General features: G+C 38.9%; 1 protein-coding gene across 1 annotated transcript in view; it reads left to right on the forward strand.

Annotated features, from left to right (window-relative positions):
• The first annotated feature begins 348 nt into the window (after positions 1-348).
• GARNL3 (GTPase activating Rap/RanGAP domain like 3) overlaps positions 349-27,622 on the forward strand; it is a 187,607-nt gene continuing 160,333 nt past the window's right edge. Inside the window, exons 1-4 of the mRNA XM_036750526.1 lie at positions 349-492; positions 15,406-15,480; positions 21,959-22,058; positions 24,152-24,270. Coding sequence (XP_036606421.1) covers positions 349-492; positions 15,406-15,480; positions 21,959-22,058; positions 24,152-24,270 — 438 coding nt within the window. The remainder of the gene's footprint in view (positions 493-15,405; positions 15,481-21,958; positions 22,059-24,151; positions 24,271-27,622) is intronic.

Consider the following 27,622-nt stretch of genomic DNA (forward strand, 5'->3'; position numbering starts at 1 on the left):
GGAAGTTAATTGCAGCATACAAAATGGTTGCAGATTTGCTTCAGCTGTTTCATGACATGCATCAGGGTTACTGCAGGGTTTCTCTTCCCATTGCTTATAAACAGAAAGCTCTCAAATGCAATTATAAACCACCAGTAGCCGTCTTGGAAATCTCAATCGATCGCAAATGGCTAAATATTTAATTTCCTCATTGTCTGCCCTTCCAGGGATGGCTTGAGCATTTTATTTTCTTTGAGGCTAACATGAAAGCCAGTCTCTGCAATGGCTGCTGGAGATTGTGTGTGTTGCAAGGAGGCTCCCCTGCAGTGATGAGCTCAAACCTTGTTCAGTAGGAGCTCTTTTTTGCAAATGGTGGTAGATTTTTGCAGAAGATTTGTGGCCAGAGAGCTATGTATAATACTGATGAAGCATTTTTGTTCCAGCTCCGTCTCAGAAGACCTAGGTTGCCGACGAGGGGAATTCAGTAGAAAACATTATGGATCTGTGGAGCTGGTAAGTTTATAGCCTATTCAGTGCTAACAGATTGTTTTACATTTTGTTAAAATCACGACGCTCATCAGATCTTGCTTGTATATTTACTAATTCTGTAATACTATGGTCATAGTATGAAGATTGGATTGGGAAAAATCAGAGTGCCGAAGCGGCTTTGACAATTACATCATCTTAATCTTTTTCTTTTGTTACACACTTTTAACCTCACATCTCTGTTGATTTGTTTAAAAAAAAAAAGATTGCACTTTAATCTTTTTCATGACAGATTTTGAAAAATTGGTACCAACTGCAAATAACTCCTGGGTAAAATAATTTTTGACTGAAAGAGAAATAGTTTCCATAATATATTGTTAATAGACTGCTTCAATTTGTTAAGGTTAGAATATGGATTGCTTTTCTGAAGGAAAAAAAGTGTTGGTTAAAACAGGATAAATGTGTTGATTACAGACCTCTACAATGAAAATATATACTTTTTTCCACCAAGGTATTAGTGTTTTATTTGAAAATTTTTAAGCAGCATTTTACATATTAGAAGAAGAACAGCCACCAGTATTTCAGAGATAAATATAACCAGGATTTTACATTGCAAAAAAGCATGAATAAATGTTTAGGAAAGTGTGTTTCTCAATCGTGTTGATAAGCAATCGTTTTGTGAATATTAGATACTCCCTTTATATTTTTAAAATTTAAGAAATGAGTTATTTCGATCTCATTTATTTTCATATTGCCACCCATTAATTTAAAAGGCTTTGTGAAGCAAACTTTCTTTTTGACAGATTGAAGTATGAATTTGTCAGAGATGTGTAATTACTAAGGCTTTTTCTGTGTCTGATTCATCAGATATTTTTTAAATGCTTCTTGTGTATCAAGCACTATACTAGGTGCTGGAGGGGATATAGAAGACAAAAGATGACCTTTGTCCTCAGGGAGCTTATAATCTAGTTAGAAAAATAAGGTGTATTATTCATTCCATATTATGTTTCATGTAGTATCATCAAGTGCAAGGATGTGATATAGATTGTAGGTGCATAATAAATTGGAGAAAAGAGTTCTTTGTGGGGCAGGATTAGTCAGGGAAGGTTAATTAAGAATTGGAAGTTGAGCCAACCTTGAAAGATGTGTAAATTTGGATTGATAGTGAGGAAGGACAAGGCATGGAGGTAGCAATGATCATGGTATGTTCAGGGGACGGTAAGGAGAAAACAAGCAGCAGTTGCACAGTGGGGAGAAATGAGAATAAAGCATGACAGAATCTGGGTTAAAGAGAACCTCTGAGGCCGACCTGTGCCCAGACAAGAATGCCCAGCCACCAGATCCACACCTGCCATTTATCGAACTTGTGTCTAGCCCACATCTCTCCAAATTGTCCACTCTGACAGAAAGAAGGGCTTTGTCAAATGCTTTGCTCAAATCTTGGTAGACTGTCTTTATAGTGTCCCTCTGATCCAGTAACCCTGTTAAAAAAAGGAAATGAGGTTAGTCTGGCATGACCTAATCATGATGAAGTCATGCTGGCTCTTTGTGGAAAGACAGAGTGGATATTGTGGTGGAGGGATACTGCACCTGGAAGCAAGAACATTCGAGTTCTAATACTGGCTCCGACACTTGGTAACAGTGTGGCCTTGGGCAGCCCAATCAACAAGCATTTATTAAGCACCCACTGTGTGTCCAGCCCTGTGCTAAACACTGAAGGTACAAAGAAAAAAATAAAAGTCCCTGCCACCAAGAATCTTACATTTTGTCAAGTGAACATAGATGAATAACATGCATATGCATGTGTGCATATATGTAAATAAATATAAATATGTACACAGAAATCAATTGTAGGGTAATTTCAGGGGTTGAGAGAGAGGCACTAGCTGCTGGGGGAGGATCAGAAAAGGCATCATTTGGGAGGTGGCATTTGAACAGAGTATTTGGAGAAAGCCAGAGGTTCATGAGACAGAGATGAGAAGGGGGTGCACTTCAGGCAAGAGAGACATCCTGTGCAAAGGCCTGGAGGCAGGAAACGTAGAATGTCATCGATGAGGAACAACAGATAGGTTAGTTTGCAAGAATACAGAATAGTATGCGAAGAACCAAGAAATGTTGGCTAGAACCAGATTGTGAAGTGCTTTAAATACCAAACAGAGGAGTTTGTATTTTATCCTAGAAGCTTTTTTAGTGGCAAATAATATAGTCAGACCTGCGCTTTAGGAATGTGCCCCATGATGGGGCAATTATAGGTGTTTAATAAATTGGAGAAAAGAGATTTTGGGGGTGAGTTGTACCCGGTGATGTCTTTTCATGTCCAGGCACTGACAGCACTGTTCAGGAGACAACTGCAAACTGAGAATTTATAAAAGTCAAATTGAAACATTTCCAACATGTGACTGTCTGCATTGGGGGTGGGAAGATGTCCTTAACTCACAGAATTACAAAATTCTGAGTCAGAGGGGCCTCCAACCCAGCCTGGGAAATGGAAAAGGAATCCCCTCTCCAACATATCAGATGAATGGGTTTCTAGCTTTTACATGAAGACCACCAATGAGGTGGAACCCTCTGTTTCCCAAGATAACCCATTCCAATTTGGAATAGTTCCAATTGTAAGGAAATTTTTTTCAGGCATCAAGCCTAAACTTGTCTTTTTGCAACTTCTATCCTTTGCTTCTAGTTCTGCCCCTTGAATCCAAACTGAGCAAATCAACTAGGTAGTACCACAATGGAGTCAGGAAGTCCTAAGTTCAAATGCAGCCTCAGACACTTACTAACTGTGTGACCTTTAGCAAGGCAAACCCTGTTTCCCTCAGTTTCCTCAATTGTAAAATTGGGATAATAAAGGAATCTACCTCCCAGGGTTGCTGTGAGGATCAAATCACAGAATATTTGTAAAGTGCTCAGCACAGCGCCTGGCACATAGTAGGCTTCATATAAATGTTTATTCCCTCTGCCTTTTCCCCCTCATTCATGCGACAGCCCTTCAAATAATAGACAGTTATCATGTCCTTACTGAGTCTTTTCTTCCTCAGACTAAATAGCTTCTGTTTATTTTTGTCCTCATAACAGTCCTGAAACAGTCCTCCATAATTGTCCTAAACAGTCCCTGTTTATTATTGTTCATTATTATCGCCTGCTATCATTGTCCTCATTTTAAAGTTGAAGAAACTGAGTCAGACAGATGTGAAATGACTTGCCCAGGGTCAGACAGCTAGTCAATGGCTAAAGTCACATTTGAACTGAAGTTCTTCTTGACTTCATGTCTGGAGCTCTATCCACTGTGCCACCTGGCTACCTTTTTTTTTAAATGAAACAATATAGTAATTTTTATTTAGGACAAGGATAAACAGTAAAGTAATAGAACTCAATCACAGCCAGTGTTCTTTGTGAGCGCCGCCTCATTCTCTTTCCCCTCAGAGCAGGAACTGTCCCAGTTCCTTTAATTGATCCTCATATGGCATGAACCAAAGGCTTTCAGAATCTTGATTGCCTTCTTTTGGACACTCTCCAGCTTATCCTGCCTTAAAAGGTAGCATCCAAAACTCCAGAAGTGGTCTGACCAGGGCCAAGTACAGGGGCACTATTGTCTTCTTTTTCCTGCATTCTGTGCCTTTTCTTAAGGCAGCATTAGATCACATTCACTTTCTTAGCTCTCAGATCAGTGTTGACTCATATTAAACTTGCAATCCATTTAAGTCACCAGATCTTTTTCAAATAAATTACCATCTAAGCGTGCCTTTCCATCTTGCACTTGTGAAATTTGATTTTTTTTAACCCAATAGTAAGACTTGACTTATTCAGCCTAACCTCACCATTCCTCCTGACTTCCATATTTCTGTTGAGGGAATCACTATCCTTCCAGTCAACCAGCTTTAAAATCATCCTTGTCTTTTCACTTACACTCACCATTCCCCTCCCTATGTCCAATCATTTGCAAATTCTTATCAATTCTATCTCTATAACATCTCTTAAATGTTTGTCCTTCCCTTCACTCACACCAGCCTAACCCAGGCACTCATGTCCTGGATGACTAATGAGTCCCCCTATATCCAGCTTTTTTCCACTCCAGTCCATCCATCACACAGTAGCCAAATTCCTCAAGCATGGGTCTGACTATTATCAGACTTGCCCTCCTCAAGAAGTTTCCGTGGCTTCTTATTGTCTTGCAGATAAAATACAAACTTACTTGTTTGACATTTGAAGTCTCTCACAATCTGTTGTCAAGCTATCGTTCCAGACTCGTGTTGAACTTTCAGTCTATCAAAATGATGATGCCTCCTCTCTCTTGCACTCAGTGCTTCAGCCAAACGGGCCTACTTGCAATTCACATCTCTCTCGACCTTCCATCTCTCACCTGTGTCTTTGTACTGGTTATCTCTGGTGTCCGAACTTCTCTCCCTCCTTATCTTGGCTGCTTGGAATCTCTAGCTCCCTTCAAGGCTTGACTCTAGGGCCATCTCTTATGAGAGTCCTTTTCTGATTCCCCCAGTTGTTAGTACTTCTTCCACCCCAAAATTAATTTGCATGCTTTATATTTACTTATCTGTGTGCAGAGTTTATACCCTAGTAGAATGTAAGATGTATAAAGACAGCAACTGTTTCATTTTTGTCTTTGTATTTCCATCACCTAGCACAGTGCCTCACACATATTAGGCACTTAATAAATGCTTTTTTAATTGACATATTGAATCATGCCTATTATATTTCATCTTATTCAATTTGGACTAGTGTTTTAGCCTGCCAAAATCCTTTTGGATCCTGATTCTGTCAGCTTGTATGTTGGCTATCCCTTCCAACTTTGGGTTATCCATAAATCTGATAAATGTGTTATCAGTGACTTTATCCAAGTCATGGATAAAATTGTTAAATGATCCAAAGCCAAGTACAGAGTCTTGGGGCACTCCACTGTAGACCTTCTCTCAAGTTTGATATAAAACCATTAGTTTCTACTATGGATCTGGCTATTCAACCCAGTTCCAAATCCACCTAATTATACTATTGGATAGCTCATATTTTCCACAAGAATAGCATGAATGAGAGACTTTGCTGAAATGTAGCAAAACTATGTGTATAGTTTTTCTTTGATTTGCTAGTCTGGTAAACCTGTTTAAAACCATGTTCAAAAAAGGAAAGATATTTAGTTTGGCCTAACCTTTTTTGGGGAAGCCATACAGGCTTTTTAGAATACCACTTCCCTTTTCTAGAGTTCCACTAAGCATCACTTTAATAATGCTTTCTAGAATTTTGCCAGGTATTGAAATCAAGCTCCCTGGCCCATAGTTTGCAAGCTCTGTTCATTTCCATTTTCTGAAAAATTGGGACATTTATTTTGTTCCGGTCCTGTGGGTACCTCTCAAGTTCTTCACAACCTTTCAGAGATCACTGGCAGTGGCTCAGCATCCATATATACCAGTTTCTTAAGCACCCAAGGATGTAGTTGGTGATTGGAATTCATAAGGGGAGGCTGGGTACTCTCTTAATATCTCCTATTTTGCCTTGTGTATCAGTTCCCTGTTAGCCATTTTCGTTCTGCCCTTTCCAGTCTAAAGATCCTTTTCTTTGACAGAAAAAACAAACAAAATAAAAATTGATAAATAACAAATAAAAATAAATGTAGAGTTACCATTGTCCCAACCACCCCAAGCAATGGTTTTATCCATTCTTTGATCTTATTTTCTCCAGGTAAGCTTAAACCAAATCAATCCACCCTTTTGGTTATTCTTAGCTTTCCTGTATAACCTCAATTCCATTTTTAATTGCAGTACTCCTGACACTTCTTACAGGACCATGCCATGCTTTTATATTCATCTTTTGCTGTCTTATCTTGCTTCCATCTTCTGTACATGTCTTTAAAATCTTAAAATCTAAATTTGTTGGTGAGTACTCTGTACATCAAAATTACTCTATTTTAAAAATTCTATTTTTTATTCTTAACTTTAGAAATAAAACAAACATTTCCATAATAAAGTGGGATAGAAACACAGAAGATTGCACTTGAAATTGCAGATTCATTATGTACAACTTGCTATTCCTTTCAAATAGACAACAAAGTTTTCATGTAACTTTTTCTCCTCTTTTCTCCTGCCCCAAACTTTGAGATGGCTACTATTAGACACAAATGTGTCTAATAGTGTGCGCGCGCGCACACACACACACTTTTCAGTTCTTTTTCTGGATTCAAACAACATCTTAATAAGATCTTTGTGGTTAATTTGGGTGTTTATAATAGTCAGAATGACTTAGTTGCTCAAAGTTGTTCTTAAAACAATGCTACTATTACTGTATAAAATGTTGTCTTGGTTCTACTCATTTTACTCTTCATTATTTCGTGGAGGTCTCTCCATGCTTTTCTAGAACCATTGAGCTCGTCATTCTTATAGCAGAGTAATATTCCATTATGAACATATACTACAATTTGTTTAGCCATTTCCCAGTGTCCAGTTCTTTGTCACCACAAAGAGAGCTGTTATAAATATTTTAGAATACATAGGTTCTTTTCCATCTGCCCTAATCATCTTGGGAAACAGACTTAATAGTGGTATTGCTGGGTCAAAGGGTATAGGCAGCTTAATAATTTTGGGGGCATAGTTTCAAATCTCTTTCCAAAATGGTTGGATTAGTTTACAATTCCACCAATAATGAATTTTAAGGTCCTAATTTTTCCACGTCCCCTCCAACATTTGTCACTTTCCCCTTCTATCATTTTAGCCAATCTGATAGGTATAAAATGATATCTCAAGGTTGTTTTAATTTGCATTTCTCTAATCAGTAATGATTTAGATCATTTTTCATATGGCTATAAATTGTTTTGATTTCTTCATTGGAAAACTGCATGTTCATATCCTTTGGTCATTTATCAATTGGGGAATGACTCACATTCCTATGGATTCGACAAAGTTCTTTGTATATTTGAGATATGAGACCTTTATCTGAGGAACTGTCTATAAAATTTTTTACCAGTTTTCTGCTTTCCTTATGAACTTGGCTACATTTGTTTTATTTATACAAACCCTTTTTAATTTAATGAAATCAAAATTATCCACTTTATATCTCACAACATTCTCTATTTCTTGTTTGTTCATAAATTTTTCACCTATACGTAAGTCTGATAGGTACTATGTTCCACGTTCTTCAGGTTTTCTCATGTCTCCCTTTATATCTAGGTCATATATCCATGTTGACCTTATCTTGATAGATTGTGCAAGATATTAGTCTATGCCCAATTTCTGCCAAACTACCTTCCAGCTTTCCCAACACTTCTTACCAAATAATGAAATCTTATCCCCAAAACTTAAGTCTTTACACTTGTCAAACACGGGGTTACTATATTCGTTTGCTGTTGTAAATTGCATGTCAAGTCTGTTCCGTTGATCTACCTTTCTGCTTCTTAGCCAGTACCAGATAGTTTTGATAATTACTTCCTTATAATATAGTTTAAGATCTGGTACTGCTAAACCTCCTTCCTTTACTTTTTTCCCCCATTACTTCCTTTGATAGTCTTGATCTTTTGTTCTTCCAAATGAACTTTGTTATTATTTGTTCTAGTTCTGTAAAATAAATTTTTGGTAATTTATTTGGGATGGCATTGAATAAATAGATGGATTTTGGTAAAATTGTCACTTTTATTATATTGGCCCTGCCTACCCATGAACAATTAATATTTCTCCATTTACTTAAATCTTATTTTTTTGTGTACAAAGTTTTTCATGGTTTTGTTCATATGGATCCTGGGTTTGTTTTGGTGGGTGTATTCCCAGGTATTTTATACTGCCTAGAGTTATTTTAAATGGTGTATCTCTAACTATCTCTTCCTGCAAGATCCTGTTGGTGGTATATAGGATTGCTGATGATTTATGTGAATTTATTTTATATCTTGCTACTTTGCTGAAATCATGAATTATTTCAGTTAACTTTTTAGTTGAGTCTTTAGGATTTTCCAAGTATATCATCATATTATCTGCAAAAAAAGAAATACTTTTATTATCTCATTGTCTACTCTGATTCCTTCTATTTCTTTTCCTTATCTTATTGCTAGTGCTTGGATTTCCAATACAACATTAAATAATATTGGTGACAGTGGGTATCCTTGTTTCACACCTGATCTTACTGGGAAAGTTTCTAACTTATCCCCATTACAAATAATGCTTGCTAATGATTTCAGGTAAATGCTTCTTATCAATTTAAGGAAAAGTCTATTTATGCCTATACTCTCCAATGTTTTTAATAGAAATGAGTATTCTACTTTATCAAATGCTTTTTCTGCATCTATTGATATTATTGTGATTTTTGTTTCTTTTGTTATTAATATAATCAATTATGTTAATAGTTTTCCTTATGTTAAACCATCCCTGCATTCCTGCTATGAATCCCTCTTGGTCATAATTTATAATCGTTGTAATATATTATTGTATAACCCTGCTTTTCCTTGTTCTACCCACTCCTCTAGGGGTCTCTCCCTTTTTCTTCCCCCCACCCTCCTAAATTTTAATCTACACACCCTTCTAAACCACCCCCCTTATCCTGTTCCCTCATCCTCTTATTTTTTAAACAAATTTAGAAGACTTTTATACACTTCTAGATGTATATGTGCCCTGTTTAACGCAGATCTGCTGAGCATCGGGTTCCAGCACTACCAGCCCTCTGCCCCCACCTGCTTCCTCTGTATCAGTTCTTCCTCTCATGCCTCATTTATATGAGATAATTGCTCTTTTCACTTTTTTATACACAGTTTTGCTTTTTAGAATCACCACATCACTATCAGCTCATCCCCAGTTTTTCTTTTGAACTAACCAATTACTAATGACAGTTTTAAAAATATGGTTTACATTTCCTCATTGGAATTGTTACCTTGTGACTTCAAAATTTCATTCTTGACAGCTTCCCATCTCTCCTAGGCTGACTTCCTCTGTGCCTATCTTTCCTCTGAGCCCTTTGAAATCTGAACTCCCAATATCTAAGATACTATCAGACTATTCCTGGCTTCTCCTACCTTCTCTGTCACAGATTCAAAGATGGAGCAGTTACTTTCTCTGAGATTCCCATCCTTTCCATCCGAACAATCATTCCTTCCCTATTGGTGAGAATTTATTAATAGAATTTTTCTTTGTAAGTTCTCTACGTTTTGAGTAAATTATTAGCTGTCTTGAGTTTTGTCTTTATCTGATATCTGGATAGTTCAAGTCCCCCATCACTTCTGTACTTCTGTACTATCAGGCTTCCATATCAAAATTTCATCTCTCTCCTAAACTCTTCATCTATTTTCTCTTTGGCTCCAGGTGATTTGTAGAATACTTCTATGACAGCACTGCTTGTTTCATTCTGTATTGACCTTTCCTCAAATGCTTTTCAATATATCTCCAGCCTCTTGTCCCTAAATTTCCCCAGAAGAATATATCTTCTTAATATTACAGTACTATCATACTTCATCTCCCCTTACCTATCTTATTTCTTTTACCTGAAGTATAACCTTTCCAAGCCATATTCTATTTGTGGATCTTATCTCATCATGTTTTTGTGATATCCATGAGATTAAATTGGCCTCCTTGTATTAGTCTTAATCTTGATTATTAGGCTTTAATTAGTCACAATGATATTTTATGAAAAGTCTGTGTGTCATAATATGGACAATAGATATTCTTCATTCACTTGGCTTTTCTTGCATGGATAGTCAGGACAAACTCTTTTGAGTAGTTATAGATCTCTTCCAGGAGACTCTTCAGTGTTCCAAGACTTGATACAACTAGCACAATGTCTTTTACAAACAGGAGCTTTTGGAAGCCTCTAGTCTATAGGGAATCACTCTTCAACTTAGCCTGCACTGGATCACCATATTTTTGAGCATACATCTGTCTCCCTGTTTGTTTCACTGATTGCTTATGATTAAAAGGTTATTAAACAAGGCTTTCTGTTGTTATTTTCATAGAATTTCTAATGATTTTGATGTATGGATATGAAGAAAAGAGCCTTTAAGATGACATTGCTCTAGCCAAATGCTTTTTCATAATTAAGAAATAATAATCATTATAAAAGTTGGGGGCTTTGGGTGTGGAGCATTACATATAATGTTAAACTTTTTTGATGTGTTGGTTAATTTTGCTGAACTGTTTTTTCTCCTCTTTTAAAAATTCTTTGTTTATTCTTTCCTCTCTAGAAGGGGATAGAGAGAGAGAGACATTGGGAAATGTAGTGATATAAAAGCAAAAGATTGACCATAGGCCAGTCACGTAAGCTTCCAATGTACCAGTCAGCTGTCTAAGAATGTTAGTGTTAGATGAGCTGCTGATCTGAATTTCCATGCTAGGAGTAGCTTATACTGGTGGAATTTAAATCCTGTTTCTCACTTTAGATACACACAAATACAGCACACACTGTATTTGGAAAAGTTATTTTGTCATTGGATAAGAATGGGCTGTAGTAATACAATAGGCCTACCATGCACGTGGTATTGAAAATCCACAGACCTTTCACGTGCCTCACTCACTTGGTATTGAAGGGATGCATGGCTCATTCTAACACATCTCATAGAGTGTGGCACATAATGGGTGCTTAATAGATGTTTGGTAACTTGATTTACTTCCTTTGGTGGTCCTCAACTGGGAGGCCTTTAAAGACAAAATTGGGATTAAGGAGTAGAATCTACAGAGAAACAAGTTTAGGTTGATGTAAGAAAAAAAAAACCTCCTCATCAGAACTATCCAAAAGTGAAATGGGATAGCTCATGAGGTGGCAAGTCCCACCTCACCAGAGGTTTTCATGGTTGGAGGGCTATTTGCTGAATACATCATAGAAGGATTCCTTCAGATGTGGGTTGGACTACAGCTCCCTTCTGACTGAAATTCTCTGTAGCTACCCGAAACTATAGTCTCTTTTTCTCAGGAGATGCAGCCAGCATCAGCTTAGATTTCATGGTCAGATGCCTCACAGTCCAGGTGCCCACAGGCCAGTGACCTTTTGGCCAAATAGCTTCACTGCACCACTGTGGAGCTAAGTTCTTATTGTCTTCCTGGAGTCCAGGCTAACGCCCAGTTATCCTCTCAGACACTGCACTGGCGCATCACTCATTTGTCAACATCGCTCATGCCAAGTTCGTTGAATATCCTTTTTGGGACAGTGCTGCACAGTTGTGTGACCTTCCACTGATAGGCCCTAGCCAATCAGCATTGGGGTTTGGGGCAAGGGAAAGGGGAAATTCCTGGGTAGGTGTTTCCCGTGGGCCAAAATGAACATTTGAATATTATAAGCACAGCTGCAGCAGGATATTTGTGATAAGCATTGAGTATATCGCAAACCTGTTTACTTTGTTTATCTAACATAGTTTGTGTTTTCCCAAGGTAGTACCAGAGGAGCATAGGTAGCATCTTTGTCTTCCAGGTGCATACCTTAAGAGAATTTGTTCTTTAGGTCTGTGTTGAAGCCAGCATTTGTTTGTGTACGTGTCTTATCCTATCTATATTTTAAAGTCCCTAGAAGGCAAGAATGGTGTCTTTCTCATCCTCTTGTCGCATCTCCATTGTGATCTTTTCTATTTGTTGCATATGGTAGGTGTTCAATACATAACATTGAATGGATATGAATAAATGAAGATCAGTAAATAGAAATTTGGTAGATATGACTTTTTATTTTGGTAATTTATATTTTTTTAGGTTTGGCAACTCAGTACTTATAGAAGCTATTTATTTGTAGAAGCTTTCTGATACTTTCCCTAAAATTAGGGTATATCCTCATCAGATGAACAGTGGTTTTAGTCTGAATGATAAGTACATCCTTTTGTCAGAAATCTAGATAAGACCGTTTTCCTTTCATTGTCCTTTAAAAAAATCAAATTATATCACTAAAGCTACTTCCACACCTAGATCATGTGTTCCTTTGAAAACCAAACTCTTTACTAAGAAAACAGCTAGGCATAGCAACATTTTAAAACAGTAGGCAAGTCACTTAAGCTCTGTTTGCCTCAGTTTCCTCCCCTGTGAAATGAGGATCATAACAATACCTATTTCCCAGGGCTGTGGAGAGGATCAAATGAGATAATATTTGTAAAGTGCTTAGCATAGTTCCTGGCATATAGTAGGTGCTTAATAAATGCTTGTTTCCTTCTCCTCTTTGGAAAGATGATCCAGAATGATATGACATGATAAGGCAACGTGGTAGAATGGAAAAAAAGAATAGAGCTGACGATAGGGCTTGAATTTGAATCTTGGGTCTACCGCTTGCTCCCTTCTGATCTGTAGCAAGTCCCTTCACTTCTGTGATCATCAGCTTCCTCATCTGGATTAGATTGAGTCTAAGTTCCCTTTCAGCACTAAATTCCTATAATTAGAGGAAATGTTCAACAAACACGTAGGTAGAGGTTGGCAGTTTTCTCACGAATATTTAGCTATTACTTACTGCTGTTTAATCCAACCCTGGTTTTATCCCAGCCTTTTATTATAGTAAAATGCTTCTTGCTCATTCACCCCAAATCCCTCAGCTTTGATTGGAAGTCAGCAGTCAGAGACAGCACAGTCGGCTCTGCCCAGGCTATGTTTATAGTTCTGAGGCTTCTTTTGTTTCATGTCATTATGAGCTAACGGTTCTTGACTGTTTTATTCAAGGCACTGTGCTAGGCAGGGAGGGAGCTAAAGGCATATGGAATAATGGTATTCACCTCCAAGAAGCTTTGGCTACTCAGGGAGATGATCTAATACATAAATAGGCAAATAACAATACAAGGTAGCTTATGTTGGCCATCTCACTTCATTTGGCAATAAATGCTCTAAGAACTGAAAGGAGCAGAGTCCTTTGAAGGCTGGGAAGGTCAGAGAAAGTTTCACGGGGATAGTAAGACTTGAACTAGGCCTTAAAGAATAGATAGGATATAGGCAAGGAGAAATGAAGGAAGAGGGTGTTCCAGGTAAGAGAGCTGTCACAAACAAAGATGCAGAGTCAGTAATGTGTGCGGCGTGTTTGGGTGACAATAAGTAAACTAGTTAGTTAGACTTTAGTTGAGTGGTTGGTTTAGAGAAGCAGTTATTTGCAGATGTAGATAGAGGCTGAATTGTGGGAGGCCTTGCATGTTACATCAGGAGTTTGTTCCAAATTTGTTAAGCAGTAAGCTTAAGTACAAAATGATGTTTTAGGAGAATTAATCTGACAAAGAGTGCTTATGATAGATTAGAGGAGGGAACACCAATTAGAAGGATATTCTAATAGTCCAGTCGTGGGGAGATGAGGGCCTAGTTTTTGACAGAGTGAGTAGAAAGAAAAAGAGAATTTCCAGAGATATTATGAAGGAAGATTCAACAAACCTAGGACAAAGTCAGGGCTGGGGTGGGGGAAGGGAGAGAATCAAGTATGACCAAGTTTAAAACCTGAGTCATGTCATTTATAGAAATAAGCAAAGTGAGAAAGGTTGTAGTTTTGGAGAAAAGTTGAGGTTTTTTTAAACATTTTGAGTTTGAGTTGCTTGGGAAACAATATTAAATTAAAGAAACTGAGGCAAACACACCACCGGTTTGGACTCGAGAGTCATCCATAAAGGTGGTAGTTAAAAAATATATAGATAGAGGCAGTGTAATTTAGTGAGTGGATAGAGAACTGGGGTGGGAGCCAGTAGGGGCTGAGTTCAAGTCCCATCCCTGACACATACTGGCTCTGTGACTCTGGGCAAGTCACTTAACCACTCAGTGCTCTAGGCAACTCTCTAAGACTTGAAGTTAAAGGGAAGGTAATCACCTACATTGGTAGAAGGTTTCCTTATTACCAAAGAAACCATAGTTTCCTATAGCATAGTTCTTTAGAAGTAATTTTTTTTAAAGAATAAAGCAATATATAAATAGATTCCTTACTTTAGTTTAAACATTAAATTCAGCAATTAAAATTTTAAAATACTTTTTTTTTCAATTTTTTTTTGGAAAATAATTTTTAAGATTTTTCTCTTCAAGTTTCCCAGTCTTATTTAGGGTTTTGTCATATCTTTTTACAATCGTATGAAAATTGTTATAATTGGTATAAGAAGTTGTGTACCTTTAATGTGGAAGCCTTGAATTAAAGTGAATTGAAAGTCATTTTTGGCATATGCCTGCTAATTAGACAAGTTTATGGAAACAAACCATAGTTTGTATGTTACAAAGCATATTGTACACTCTAAATTGGAAGAAAAGAAGATTGAGGAAGAGGAAAAATGGCAAATCTTGAGTCAGCAGTTTAAAGCTAATGATCAATACTGATTTGCCAAACCACATCTTCCTTCATCACTCACCATCATCCAAGATTGAATCATACTTTTGCCTTGAAGATTGTGTGTAATTACAGGCTGTAGCTACAGCTAAAATACAATCTGCCTAATTTGGAAAGGAATTTTCTTAAGCCATCTTAAACTGAATAACCCAATATGGCTTTCTAATAATACAACTATAAGTCTTGATTTCATGCCAGCCAGTGACTGGACATTTGGCTTTCGTTTTCACAGCTTGGATTTGTAGCGGGCCAATTTCTTTTTTTTGACCATCCACGGCTTTGCATTTACTTAGATGAAAATTATGTTAACAATATTGTTAGAAGGAAAATATTGCTGTGATAATACATTTGGTTCAAATTTAGATCTTTTATCATTGTACCTTTCTCATTTTTGTTTCAGACATTCCCTGCCCTTTGACGTGGCTCATTTTAATACTTCCAGTGCAAATAGTAAATCCCTCCTCTAGTAGCAAAACTTAATGAAAATATTTTTTGTATATTAGTACAATCATGGCCCTTGCCTAGGTTCCCTGAAGGATATATACTTCAAGGTAAGTATAAATAGACGATTGCCTGGTTAGCTGGTAGAACTCCCTTTAAAAACTGCCAGGCCCTATCCTTTATCTCCCGTTCTTGAATTTTGATACTTAGACATGTTGAGCTAAAAGCAAGTGTCAGGAAGCAGGGACTGCCTGCCTAATTTTAACCCTTTGTTTTTCCCAGCTTATTTCCAGCGATGCTGATGGAGCCATACAAAGGGCTGGAAGATTCAGAGTGGAAAATGGCTCTTCAGATGAGGTAAGGGAATATATTCAATGCCCATTTTTTTTAACCATGCACATTAAGCTTCTATGACACAGTGATGAGCCATTTGTGGAGCTCACAATCCACATACTTACTATTTATCAAGGCACAAGCCATTTTATTAAGTGCTAGGCCCTGGGGATACAAAAACAAAAATGAATAATCCCAGGCCACAAGGGTTACATTCCAACAGGATAGATGGCATGCCCACATATAAGTATCTACAAAACAGTTACAAAGTCATCTTGTGGGGAGGGGAGACCCTTGGAGTTGGGGGCAGGGGAACAAGTAGAGGGGGAACCAGGAACAAGGCCTCATGTAGAAAAGTGCCATTTGAGGTAAGTCCTGAAGCAAGACTAAAAGGAAGCGGTGAAGAGGTAAAGCATTCCAGGCACAGGGGGATAACCACTGCAAAAGCTTAGAGATGGGAGATAATGTGTCTTATGTAAGGAACCATAAGAAGGCCGAAATGGTTAGATCAAAAAGCATGGCGTGAGGAACATATGATGTGTAAGAAGGTTAGTCATGGAGGAGGGGGGAGGGCAGGGAAGCAGCTAGGTAATCCAGTGGATAGAGCATTGGTCCTAGATTCAGGAAGACCTGAGTTCAAATCTGGCCTCAGACACTTGATACTTACTAGCAGTATGACTCTGGGCAAGTCACTTAACCCAAATTGCCTCTCCCCCAAAAAAAAAAAGTTTAGTAGGGTAGGTGGGGCCAGGTGGTAAAAAGCCTTAAATGCCAAACAGGGCAGTTTTTATTTGATCCTAGAAGTAAGAGGAAGCCACAGGAGTTAATTGGGTGGGTGGGGAGAATAACTTTAGGAAGTATGTATATGGAGGATGAATTGGAAAGACAAAAGCCTTGATGCAGGGAAACCAGTTAGGAAAACTATTATAATAGTTCAGGTGAGAGGTGATGAACCAAGGTGGTGGCAGTGTGAGTAGAGAGAAGGGGACATATTACAAGATGTTATGGGGGTAGAAACAAGATTTAGCAATGTATGGGATGTATGAGGTGAGGAGTAAATGGCAACACTGAGATTGCAAAGCTAGGCAACTAGAAGGATGGTGGTTCCCTTGACAGTAATAGGAAATTTGGAAGAAGAGAAGAGAGTTTGGGGGGAAGGTAGGGAGAGGAGGTATGGAAAATGGACATGTTGAGTTTGAAATGCCTGTGGGACATCCAGTTTAAAATGTCTAATAGGTCACTGGTGATTCAGAAGAGAGACTAGGGCTCAATATGTAGATCAGGAGTCATCTGGGTAAAGATATTAAGTAAACCAATAGGAAATGATGATGTCACCAAGTGAGACTATAGAGAGAAAAGACAAGAAGACACAGGACAGAGCCGGGGAGACATCCTCAGTTGGGGGTATGACATGAATAATGAGCCAGCAGAGGAAACTGAGAAGAAGACAGGAGGAGGAGAACCAGGAGGGAGCAATGTCCCCAGACATTGTAGACCCCAGAGAGTAGAGAGATTATCCAGGAGAAAAGAGTAGCCAACAGTATCAGATACCACCCAGAGATAAAGAAGGAAGACTATGGAAGATAAGGCAGTGGTTGGCAAACTACAACCTGAGTGGGATTTATGGATAAACCGTGGCCCAGGGCTTCAGTGCATTTCCATAGAGATTCATGCATCATCCCTGAAGGAAGCGTTAAGACAAAGTTGTAATGAATTGTACTGATATCATAAGCCATCCTTTGTGTATCGGCAGCTTTTCTACTCCACTTGGGTGGTGTAAAAGTGAATATCTGAAGTATTACAAGATAGAGACCCAGGAGAATGTTCTCCCAACAACAGAGGAGAAATGTACAAAGGTGTGTGTGTGTGTGTGTGTGTGTGTGTGTGTGTGTGTGTATGTGTGTGTGTGTGTGTAAAACAGACCTTTTTCACTGACAGTGGCAAATTCTGCCTCCTATTATCAAGCAGATTGGCTGCTCTTATTCTGATATGTGCTACATAGGTAGTTTAACAAGCCCAGAAAAGATAAGAAGAAAAAGCACTGAGATCCATATACCCACAAACATAGTATGTTATAGCCTTTATTAAACCAGCGCTGTTGATAACAATAAAAATAATTGACATTTACATAGTATTTTCTGGTTTCCAAAGCACTTTGCCTAAGGTATCTCATCTGATCCCCATAGCACTTAGAACAGAACACAGTGCCTGGCACATAGGATGCACTTAATAATGCTTCTTGGCTTGACCTTATGAGGTGGAGAGGGCTAGGATTACTATCTTCATTTTGCAAATGAGGAAACTGAGGCTCAGGGAGGTTTAAGTGACATGCCCAAGATCACACAGCTAGTAAGTGGCAGAGCTAGAATTTGAATCCAAGTCTCCTGAATATGAATCAATTGCTCCTTTCACTGCACCAGTTGCCCCAATAACTTTTAACTTGTCTTCAGCATTTTCCATGGAAAGTGTTCAATATAAGTAAGATTTCCATGTGGTTAAACTTATTCTTTTGCAGTCTGATAAAACCTATGGGCCCCTTTTCAGAATAAATTAAAGGAAATTTAATTAAAGGAAATGCTCTTTTTAAGTTAGAGGTTAGTGAAAATACAGGTGCTTCTTTTTTTGCCACTCAAGTTATGAGATCCCCCACAATTTATCCATGGACTCCGGCCCCAGGTTAAGAACCCTTGCTTTAAACAAAGCTGCTTTTAAAAAAAATAGATTTTTTAAATTTTTATTTGAGTTCCAAATTTTCTTCCCCTTCTTCCCCTCCCCGCAACAAGACGGCATGGAATCCAATACATGTTCTACTTATACCTTCACACTAAACTTATTTACACAATAGTCAAGTTATAAAGAAGAATCATGACCAATGGAATGAATCATGCATGAGAAAGAAGAGGCAAAACCAAAAAAGAAGAGAAAGAAAAAGAGCCTCAATCTGTATTCAGACTCCGTAGTTCTTTCTCTGGATGTAGATAGCTCTTTCCATCATGAGTCCTTTGGAGCTAACAAAGCTGCTTTTATTTTCACTGTTTTAGATGGAAATCTTTCTGAAATGCCTTGCACACACCCCTTTCTTTCTAAAGGTAGAATGTCTCTTGGGCATTAATTCTTTCTTGATGATTCAGGTTTATCATTCTTATCAAAAACTTCAGTTTTTCTTTCTTGCCTGCCCTGAGGCTCATGCTATTGAGCTCTGCAGGGCTTTTTGACCCTAAATTAAAGGACCTCAGACTGCTGTGGTTTTGAGTTATGTTTGCTTTTTAGAATTTATTTTGTTTCTTTACCCACAATGAAGCTGGCAGCTGACCGTTCCACTGTGAGCCATGAGTGCCTGTTGCTAGTGGCTGCATCCCTGCCCTAAGTGGTTACTTCTTTTCTGAGGTGCCCCAGAAAACCAGTTACCCAAACTTGTTAGAACTGTGACTAAAATAAGAATGAACAGACTTGGAGAGAGCCTTGGGGAGGTTTTCAATAAATAAGCCCATATCTTAGTACGTAAAACAAAGGTAACATTCTGGAGTGCAGAGAACAGTAGTCTTAAAGAAGATTGAATTTGAATCTTGGCTCTGCAGTTTATTAACTATGTGACCCTGGATGAGTCCCATAAGTTTCCTCATCTGTAAATAGGGGTACAATGTCTGTACTCCCTGCTTTGGAGGGCTTCTGTGAAGAAAACACTTTGTAGGTCAGGAAGTGCTATAGAAATGTGAGTTGTTATGATCTGTCTCTGGGTTTAGAGCTGGAAGGGAACTTAGCAGTAATCCAGTCCAACCACCTCATTAATAGAGAAAGAAACTGAGACCCAGGAGATAACTCCTAAATGAGCAAAGCTTTAAGTGCATCCTGGGCAGAGGCCTTTACTCTTTTCCTTCTCAGTTCTTAAAACAAGGGAAGAGATAGAAGGAACCTCAGAGCTCATTTAGTCTTTTGAATAAGAATCCTCTCAGTAATACTCCTTCTGGAAGACCTCAAGGAAAGGAGAGCTCAGTACCTCTCAAGAAAATCCAATCAATCCATCAGCAAGTATTTATTAATATTTATTAAGCCCATTCTTCTTTTGGACTGCTCTAACTGATCTTCATTATATTTAACTGAAATCTGCCTTGATGGAGCTTTTAGCAGTTGGTCTTAGTTCTATTTTCTGGACCCAAGACAAATATGCTTAATTCTTCTTCCACATGACAGCCCTAGACAGAGTAAGAAAGAGGGTAATAGGGAAACTCACTCTCTCTATAACTGTATTCTACATACCTTATAATAATATCATTATGTTATATAGTGATGTTATATCATTTCTCTAGTTTTGAAATGCCTCCGTTTCTTTGCATCTGTCCTGCCAACCAGAAATCAGGTCTTGGCCCAATCAGCTCCTGTCATCCCCTCAGTCTGCTCAATTTTGGCATCCCTTAGATTCCCCCAGATCCTGATGTGTTAGAAAGAGCCCTGGACTCTGTTAACCAGGATGCCTGAGACTAAAATTCCAGCTCTGCTATTTAATAGCTCTGTGATGTAATATTAATCTTGTCATTCCTACCTCCACAACATCTCTCATATTCAATACCTTCTCACTAAAATATGCAGCTGCTGTCTTAGTTCAGGCCCTCACAGGGACTATTGCAATAGCCTTCTAATTGGTCTCTCTGTCTTGGGTATCCTCCCACTACAAAATGATTTTCCTAAAGCAGAGATGTCACTCCCCTATTAAGTATACTCTTTGTTGTTCGGTTGTTTCAGTGGTGTTGGACGTCTTGTGAGCTCATCTGGGGTTTTCTTGGCAAAGATACTGGGGTGGTTTGCCATTTCCTTCTCCAGCTCTTTTTACAGATGAGAAAACTGAGGCAAACAGGGTTAAGTGACTTGCCTATGGTCACATGTCTAGTGAGTGGTTGAGACGAGATCTGAATGCAGGTCTTCCTGATTCCAGGCCTGGCACTCTATCCACTGCACCACCCAGCTGCCCCAAGAAGAAGGAGAGATCTCAGCCTTCCTCTAAGTCAACCCTTATCTGGAAAAGAATCCAGACCATAATCCATCTGACAATAGGTCATCCAGCCTTTGCTTGTAGACCTCCAGTGAAGGAGAACCCAGTACCTCCCAGGCAGCCCATTCCATTCTTGCAAATTTCCAATTATTTGGAATTTTTCCCTGACATCAAGCCTAAGTTTGTCTCTTCACAACTTACCCTCATTGCACCTAGTTCTGCCCTCTGAGACCAAGCAGAAAAAGTCTTAATTCCTCTTCTTTGTGACTGCCAGTGGGATACTTGAAGACAGCTGTCACGTCACCCCTGAGTCTTCTCTTCTACAAGATAAACATCTGCAATTCTTTCATCTGATCTACAGATAGTATGGACGTGAGGTCCTTCAGCATTATGGTTATCTTCCTTTTGCATGGCAGTCAGGTAGCTCAGTGGAGAGAGTTGTAGGCCTGAAGTCATGAATACACAAGTTCAAATCCTTCCTCAGACACTTACTTGCTGTGTGACCTTAGGGAAATCACTTGATTGCTCCCCATCTCAGTTTCTTCATCTGTAAAATGGGGATATTTATATCACCTACCTCCCAGGATTATTGTGAGCATAAAATGAAATAATATTTGTAAAGCATATGTAAATTTTAAAGCACTAGATAAATGCTGTTATCATCATCATCTTCATTATTCTCTTAACTTACCAATGTCTTTCCTGAACCATAGTGATCCAAACTGAACATAATGTTCCAAATGTCTGACCAGGGCAGCTTTGGTACTTGTAACTTCTGTGAACTTGGGCAATTATGCTTACCTCCTTGGGCCTCGGTTTCCTAATTTGTAAATGAGAGAATTGGACTTGATGATGTCTGAGGTATCTTGCAGCTGTAGATCTGTGATTCTGGGATCCTGTAATTACATAATATTTAAAGTAGCTCCTAGCCCTAAATCATGTGGTCTATGAATGTGCCTGTGAGTGCACATAGCTACTCAGTATGTACAGCTACTCAGATGTACAGCTACTCAGTAAATGCTTATTGAGAATTTGCAGAGGGGGATTTGAAGGTCACACTCAATACATAGAGTAGAAGCACTAGGCCAGAGAGAGACTAGAAGCCGGTACTTAGGATACACAATGACATTGTACTTTAAGGTTTACAAAGCTCTTTTCACAGAACAACCCACTGAGGTATATAGTCCAAGTATGATTATTCCCATTTCACAGGTTGGGGAACTGAGGTTCAAATAGGCTAAGAGACTTGCCTGTAGTCACATGGTGTTTAAGGGCAGGAATCTGACCCCAGACCTCCTGACTCCAAGCCCAGCACTTTCAACCACGCTACAGCTCCACACAGGTCACCATAAATTTTCAGTGGAACAAGGGCTAACAATTTTTGATCCTACTTTTGAAAAAATGTTTTCCTATCATTTCTCTGTTGTTTTCACTTAAACATCCTGCTTGTTTACTCCAGGTTGTGTTTACTCTTTCTGAATAAGTTTCTAATGGCATCATTTTGCTCCATTTCAGAATGCTCCTGACTTGCCAGGTATCTGGCGTAGAACAGATGTGCACCTGGAAAACCCAGAGTATCATACCAGATGGTATTTCAAGTATTTCTTAGGACAAGGTAAGGATGTTGCTTTAGAAAAATGGACATTTGAACTGACTTAAGATGTCATAAAAGCTTTGATGTTATAATTTATGCAAACCTACAGTATATGCAGAGATTAAACTCAATCAGTTTGGTGCATCTGAAACAATTTAGAACACTGACTTCAAGGTTAAAGATGAACTTTATAAAATTAAAGGTTCCTTTCAGAAGTGCAGGGGGAAAAAGACCACTTACGTGAATCTTAACCAGTTATTTTTGCACTGGAAATGAAGGGGCAAAAGGTAGATTGAGTAGTTGGAAAGACAGGATGGAAATTCACTGTTGAAAAAAAAAAAGACTGTTAAAGAGTCCATAGAATTGAGTACCACATGTAGTGCAGCATATTCTGTGTGTACTTTGTGCGTTGTTTCTCCTTGATAAACAGTAAACAGAATGCTCAATGAGATCATAGATGGGAATGAGTGAAGCTGGAGTTGATACTAGTGAGGGGCATGTGTGAATGCAGAGGAAGAGCCTGTGGGAGGGGCTGAGATTAAAGATAGAGGGAGTAGGAAATGAAGGAATCATCACAAGGCCAAAAAGATTAGGAGACCAGAGAAAGGGAGAGGGTGTAGCTGACTGCTTAGGGATGTTCCTTTAATTCTTTCATGCCCCCAGGGTGTTGTTTGGGGCATAAAGTAGCAGCTGGTTACATATTCTCTTAATACTGAAGAAATCAGCAATTTAAGAAATGGCTTAACTTCCTACCAGAGAACAGATTGCAAACACAGAACCAGACTCTGTGAGTCACTAACTCCCCACTGGCTATCAAATAAAGTAGAAAAATCTATCTTCTGGCGTTCAAGACATGGTATGGCTCCAAGCTTTCTACCAGTCCAGCCTTCACTCAGAACTTCCCTTCTGTATTCCTGCCAAAATGGACTACATTCCATACCCCTGTTCTTGTCCTGCTCTCTCACCTCTCTGCCTGCACTCATACCATCCCCTCTGCTTCCCTCCTTCCTACCTGCCCACCCCGTTTCCAACTGTTGGAAGGCTCTCCCTGCCTTTAAGCAACAACTCAGATGGCTCCTCCTCTGTGAAGCCTTCCCTGACACCCCTGTCTCTACTAAATAAAAGTTATCTTTCCCCACTTCGTATTTCTCAGACCTGAATCTCCCCATGGCCTTTATCTCACTCCTTTGTGTCATACCAGTTATTTGTGTATGTGCCCTTCCCAATTGATTGAATTACAAGCTCCTAGAGAGAAAGGTATATGTTATATCTGTCTTTGTGCCTTGAATACTGTTTATGCTTAATTAATGTTTCTTGAACTGAAATTGTTTTATGGGAAGATTTGAACAAGAATTACATAGAATGAGAAGGTCTGAATGGGTTGGGCTTTCTTTCCATCAATAGAGGAAAGTATCAGTTAGCATGCACCATGAAGAGTTCACAAATCTATTGAAGAACTAAAGACACATGATAGACTAAATACCAAAAGAAGAGAATATAATGCAAATCTGGTACCTGCCTTCAAAGAATATATTGAAGGTGTCATCAAGGTTTGAAGAACACTCATAGTTGCTTAACCTTTCTGCAGAAAAAGTTGAATATTTTTAATTTGCGAGAAAATTGGATTAGTAGAAACTAATTAAAATGCAGTGGAGTAGTAAAGGTATTAGAATAATGAATAGATTAAAAATGAAGGAGTCAGGGTGGGGGCTATAGCGGGGCAAGCAATGGATGGCCAGCCTGAGGCCTGGCCTCTGAGCCCGGCTCTACCACCAGCCAGATTTGTAACCTTAACCTCTCTTAGTAAGTATGCCCCCTAACCTCTCAGCCTCATTTTCTTCATTTATAAGTGACTTGTAATGGTCCCTTTTAGATCTAAAAATTTTATGATTTCAATTAATTTTCTTGCCAGATAAAGGATGATTCAGAGTTAGGGAAAAGAGGTAGAAAAGTTGTAGTAAAAGAAGTTAGCATGAAACCTGTCTTCTCCTGATGTTTGACAGCATTCAGGTATGAAGAGAGCAGATTGGTTTGTGGGAGAGCCTTAATTCACAGGATAGTGGAATAAGAAAGAGCAAATTGTAACTGCAATTCTGAATACATTTCTTTTCCAGTCCATCAGAATTACGTTGGCACTGACATAGAGAAGAGCCCTTTCTTTCTGTCTGTAGCGCTTTCTGACCAGAACAATCAACGTGTCCCTCAATACCGGGCAATTCTCTGGCGAAAAACAGTAAGTGTTCAACCAAATGGTTGAAGTCTAAGTTGTACCCTCAGTTTTACAGTATTTTTCAAAATGTGACTTCTTACATTCATTCAACAAGTATTTATTGAATGCCTCTATGTACTGTAAAACAAACAAGCAAACAAACAAAAAAAAACCCATGCTATGCACTAGGAATAATGCCCTTCCCAGAAGGAGTTTAGAATCAGATTGTCACAGTGGCTCAGATAGGAACTTAAGTACCTTTGTGTAAAGGCCTTTGACCTTTCCTACAAGATAGTGCTGCCCAGAACTGGAGCTCAGTTGTAGACTACTATTTCTAATTCTTGTGAGGCTAGTACAACTGGTAGCTACCTCACACAGTCTAGAAATGCAGAAGCATAGTCTTAGAACTGGAAAGAATCTCCGAGGCCATTCCATTGACTTTGCAGATGAGGACACTGGGGACCAGACTTCATGGGCTCTAGGGGGTTGATTGTTGTGTGTGTGTGTGTGTGTGTGTGTGTGTGTGTGTGTGTGTGAGAGAGAGAGAGAGAGAAAGAGAAAGAGAGAGAGAGAGAGAGAGAGAGAGAGAGAGAAAGAGAGGATATGAGAGCATTTATTAAGTGTTACTCTCTGCAAGGCATTGTGTTACAAACTGGGAATACATATATAAGCAAGCCCATCCACCCCTGCCCTTAAGAAGCTTAGATTCTAATGAGGGGAAATGACCAAAAAAAGGATGGTGGAAGTGGAAAGCATTGGCTATATGTAGGCATCAGCATAGCATGTGGGTCTGAGCCCCAGAAAAATAGGGCAAAACTCATTTATCAGAGTTGGGGAGGCCAGTATCACAGAGGTCCTGGGTTCCAGCAAGATAAGGTAAAAATTCATCTTCCAGACAAGGGTCCATGGTAAGAGGGAGATACAGACAACAGCCAGAGAGAAAATGGCATTGTTCTTAGTGTACATCAGTGAAACTGGCAGCTTATCAGAGTAACATTGTCTCTGGCGAAGGTACCCATTAGAAAATGACATCAGTTCATCAATGGAAAAGACTTATTGAATAATCATAGTGGATCAGCGGGTGGATCAGCTGAGATGTGATTAGATTCCTAAGGGGCAGGACATTGAAAAATGAAATGAATGTGACTGTGAGATGTAGCCAGACCCCCCAAGCCACACATGAAAATTAGTCCCTGTTATTTATAAAGCATGCAGATAGTTCTCCTCACCTACTTGAATTTGAACAATCATATTTATGCAGTCAGAACAGTTGCATACATGTAGTTGTTAAAATTCAAGTTGGTGACATAACTGCATGCAGCTTTTTACCTTGATCTCTTTGGAAACAAGTTATAGTCAAAGATAAAGAATATTAGACATGAAAAAACCCCAGTGATCATCTGATCAAATTGTTTAGCTGTTTCAAGGAATCTGTAATCATGTTTGCATGGGCAGTCTCTTCACGAGAGCAGATCACAGCTGTCCATATCTTCTCATTCTCATTCATTGTAATTCTTGTCCATATCCTTCTATATAATCTCTATAAAAGAGCATCTCTCCAGCACACTAGAGGCCTTCCTTTGGATCTTTTAGTATTTCCCAGATAACAGTGTGACTCTCCAGGCTATTATCCCTCACTTCCGTTACATGACCTACTCATCATTTCTTCTGGTCATACGTATCCTTGATGCTGTCTTTTATGTCACTCCTCATCCCGAAGTCATCATCGACATATTTTGTAGGTTGTTCACGCCCACCAAACATCTACAAAGTGCCCCTTGTTATGTTCCGTGGTTTACCACCGTATAGCACCAGTATTAAAAAGACGGGCTTTTGTGACAGAGAGCAGCTTTCACTGAAAATGCTTGCAGTTTCTCTAATGTAGTTCAGCCAGTTCTGTTCTTCCTGAAGTAGGGCAGAAATGGAGGTCATGGAGTTGAGGAAGTTGCTAGGTCTTCATCGTGAATATTGAAGTCCCTGAGGATGAGGGCAAAGAAGACTGTGTGATTCAGGTACAGAAGGCATTACAAGTGCTGGAAGAATACACTGAAGATCAGTAAATAATAGCAACTAGCATGGGGATAGAGTGGTATAAGTTTATTACATGAGCCTCAAAAGAGGAAGTAGAGGAATGGACTAGAGCCTTAATTAGGAAGTAAAGACTATTCCCATCCCTCCTGGCTTTGTGAGTGAAGAAAAGACAGGGGGAAGGGGGAGAGTAGACTTAATGTAATAAGAGAGTAACCTCCAATGGGGGGAGTTACAGAGGATGTGGTAATCTCAGAGGAGAAAGAAATTTTCATTAAATCAAGAAATTGGAAGTTATGTTGGTTGAACAGTTTGCAGATGTAGGAGAGTTACTGAGAGTTACTGGGATTTTCCCAAGGACAGATTGAATGAGCTAACCAGGGGTGAGTTGGAATGGAGATGCCGTGGGATAGAATAGGGTTGATAAGAATAAAGATGAGAGGATGGGAAGCTGCTTGAACCTAAGGCAGTGAGACTGGTTAATCAGGCTTGGAGAGCCAGTACTGTAGGAGGCTGTGTTCTCTTGGTAAAACCAACTGACAGAGGTCATTGGTAAATTAGTAAAACTAAATGACAGAGGAATTAGAGTTAATCTACATCAGAAATAGAAACAGAATTTCAAATTTTGCCTGGCTACCACAGTAATTCTTCAAAAACAAGAACCATTAAGTGAACCCACAACATGCTATATAAATGGGAGCTACTATTACTTTTTTCTGTTTTTATACAACTTATTTTGGCATGAGCTCACCTATTTATTTTATGGGTGTGTCTTTCGTTTTTCTAATGAGATTCTAAACCCCTTGAGAGAAGAGTCTGATTCTTAAAATACTTAGGAGATGCTCAATAAATTACTTTTTGAACTGAATCTTAGCATGCAAAAGAGAAGAGGGGGAAAATTTGTATTGTTGAGTGCTCACTCCTTGCAAGGCATAAGAAGGTAGCGACCGGTTTAAAAGACAAACATGATTGTGGAAACTTTGGGGAAGTTATAGGTAGTGGAAGGCTTCTTTTCAGAACTGTTTTAGATATCAGGATGGGGAGTGAGCTGCCCAGGGATTCTCAATCAATCAGTAAGAAAATGAAGGAGTTAGAAGCAGAAATGATAACAGCATGAACAAGCTGTTGGAGAAGTGCTCTTGGGCCTTACGCTCTCTCTCACAGCTGAATCCTTCAAGGTATTTAAGGATTGCTTGAGCAAACCCCTTAGTGGCAGTTTTCTGTGAAATGTGGAGGGGGAGCTGAAATGAAAATGAAAATGACGCTCACATTGAAGCTTTCTTTGCTTGTCTACCTACCAAGGCCCCTTGGGCATCTTTGCCAGGTGTCAGAGCACCTATGGGCTTTG

Source organism: Trichosurus vulpecula, chromosome 3, assembly GCF_011100635.1.
Source record: "Trichosurus vulpecula isolate mTriVul1 chromosome 3, mTriVul1.pri, whole genome shotgun sequence".
In the NCBI taxonomy this organism is placed as follows: domain Eukaryota; kingdom Metazoa; phylum Chordata; class Mammalia; order Diprotodontia; family Phalangeridae; genus Trichosurus; species Trichosurus vulpecula.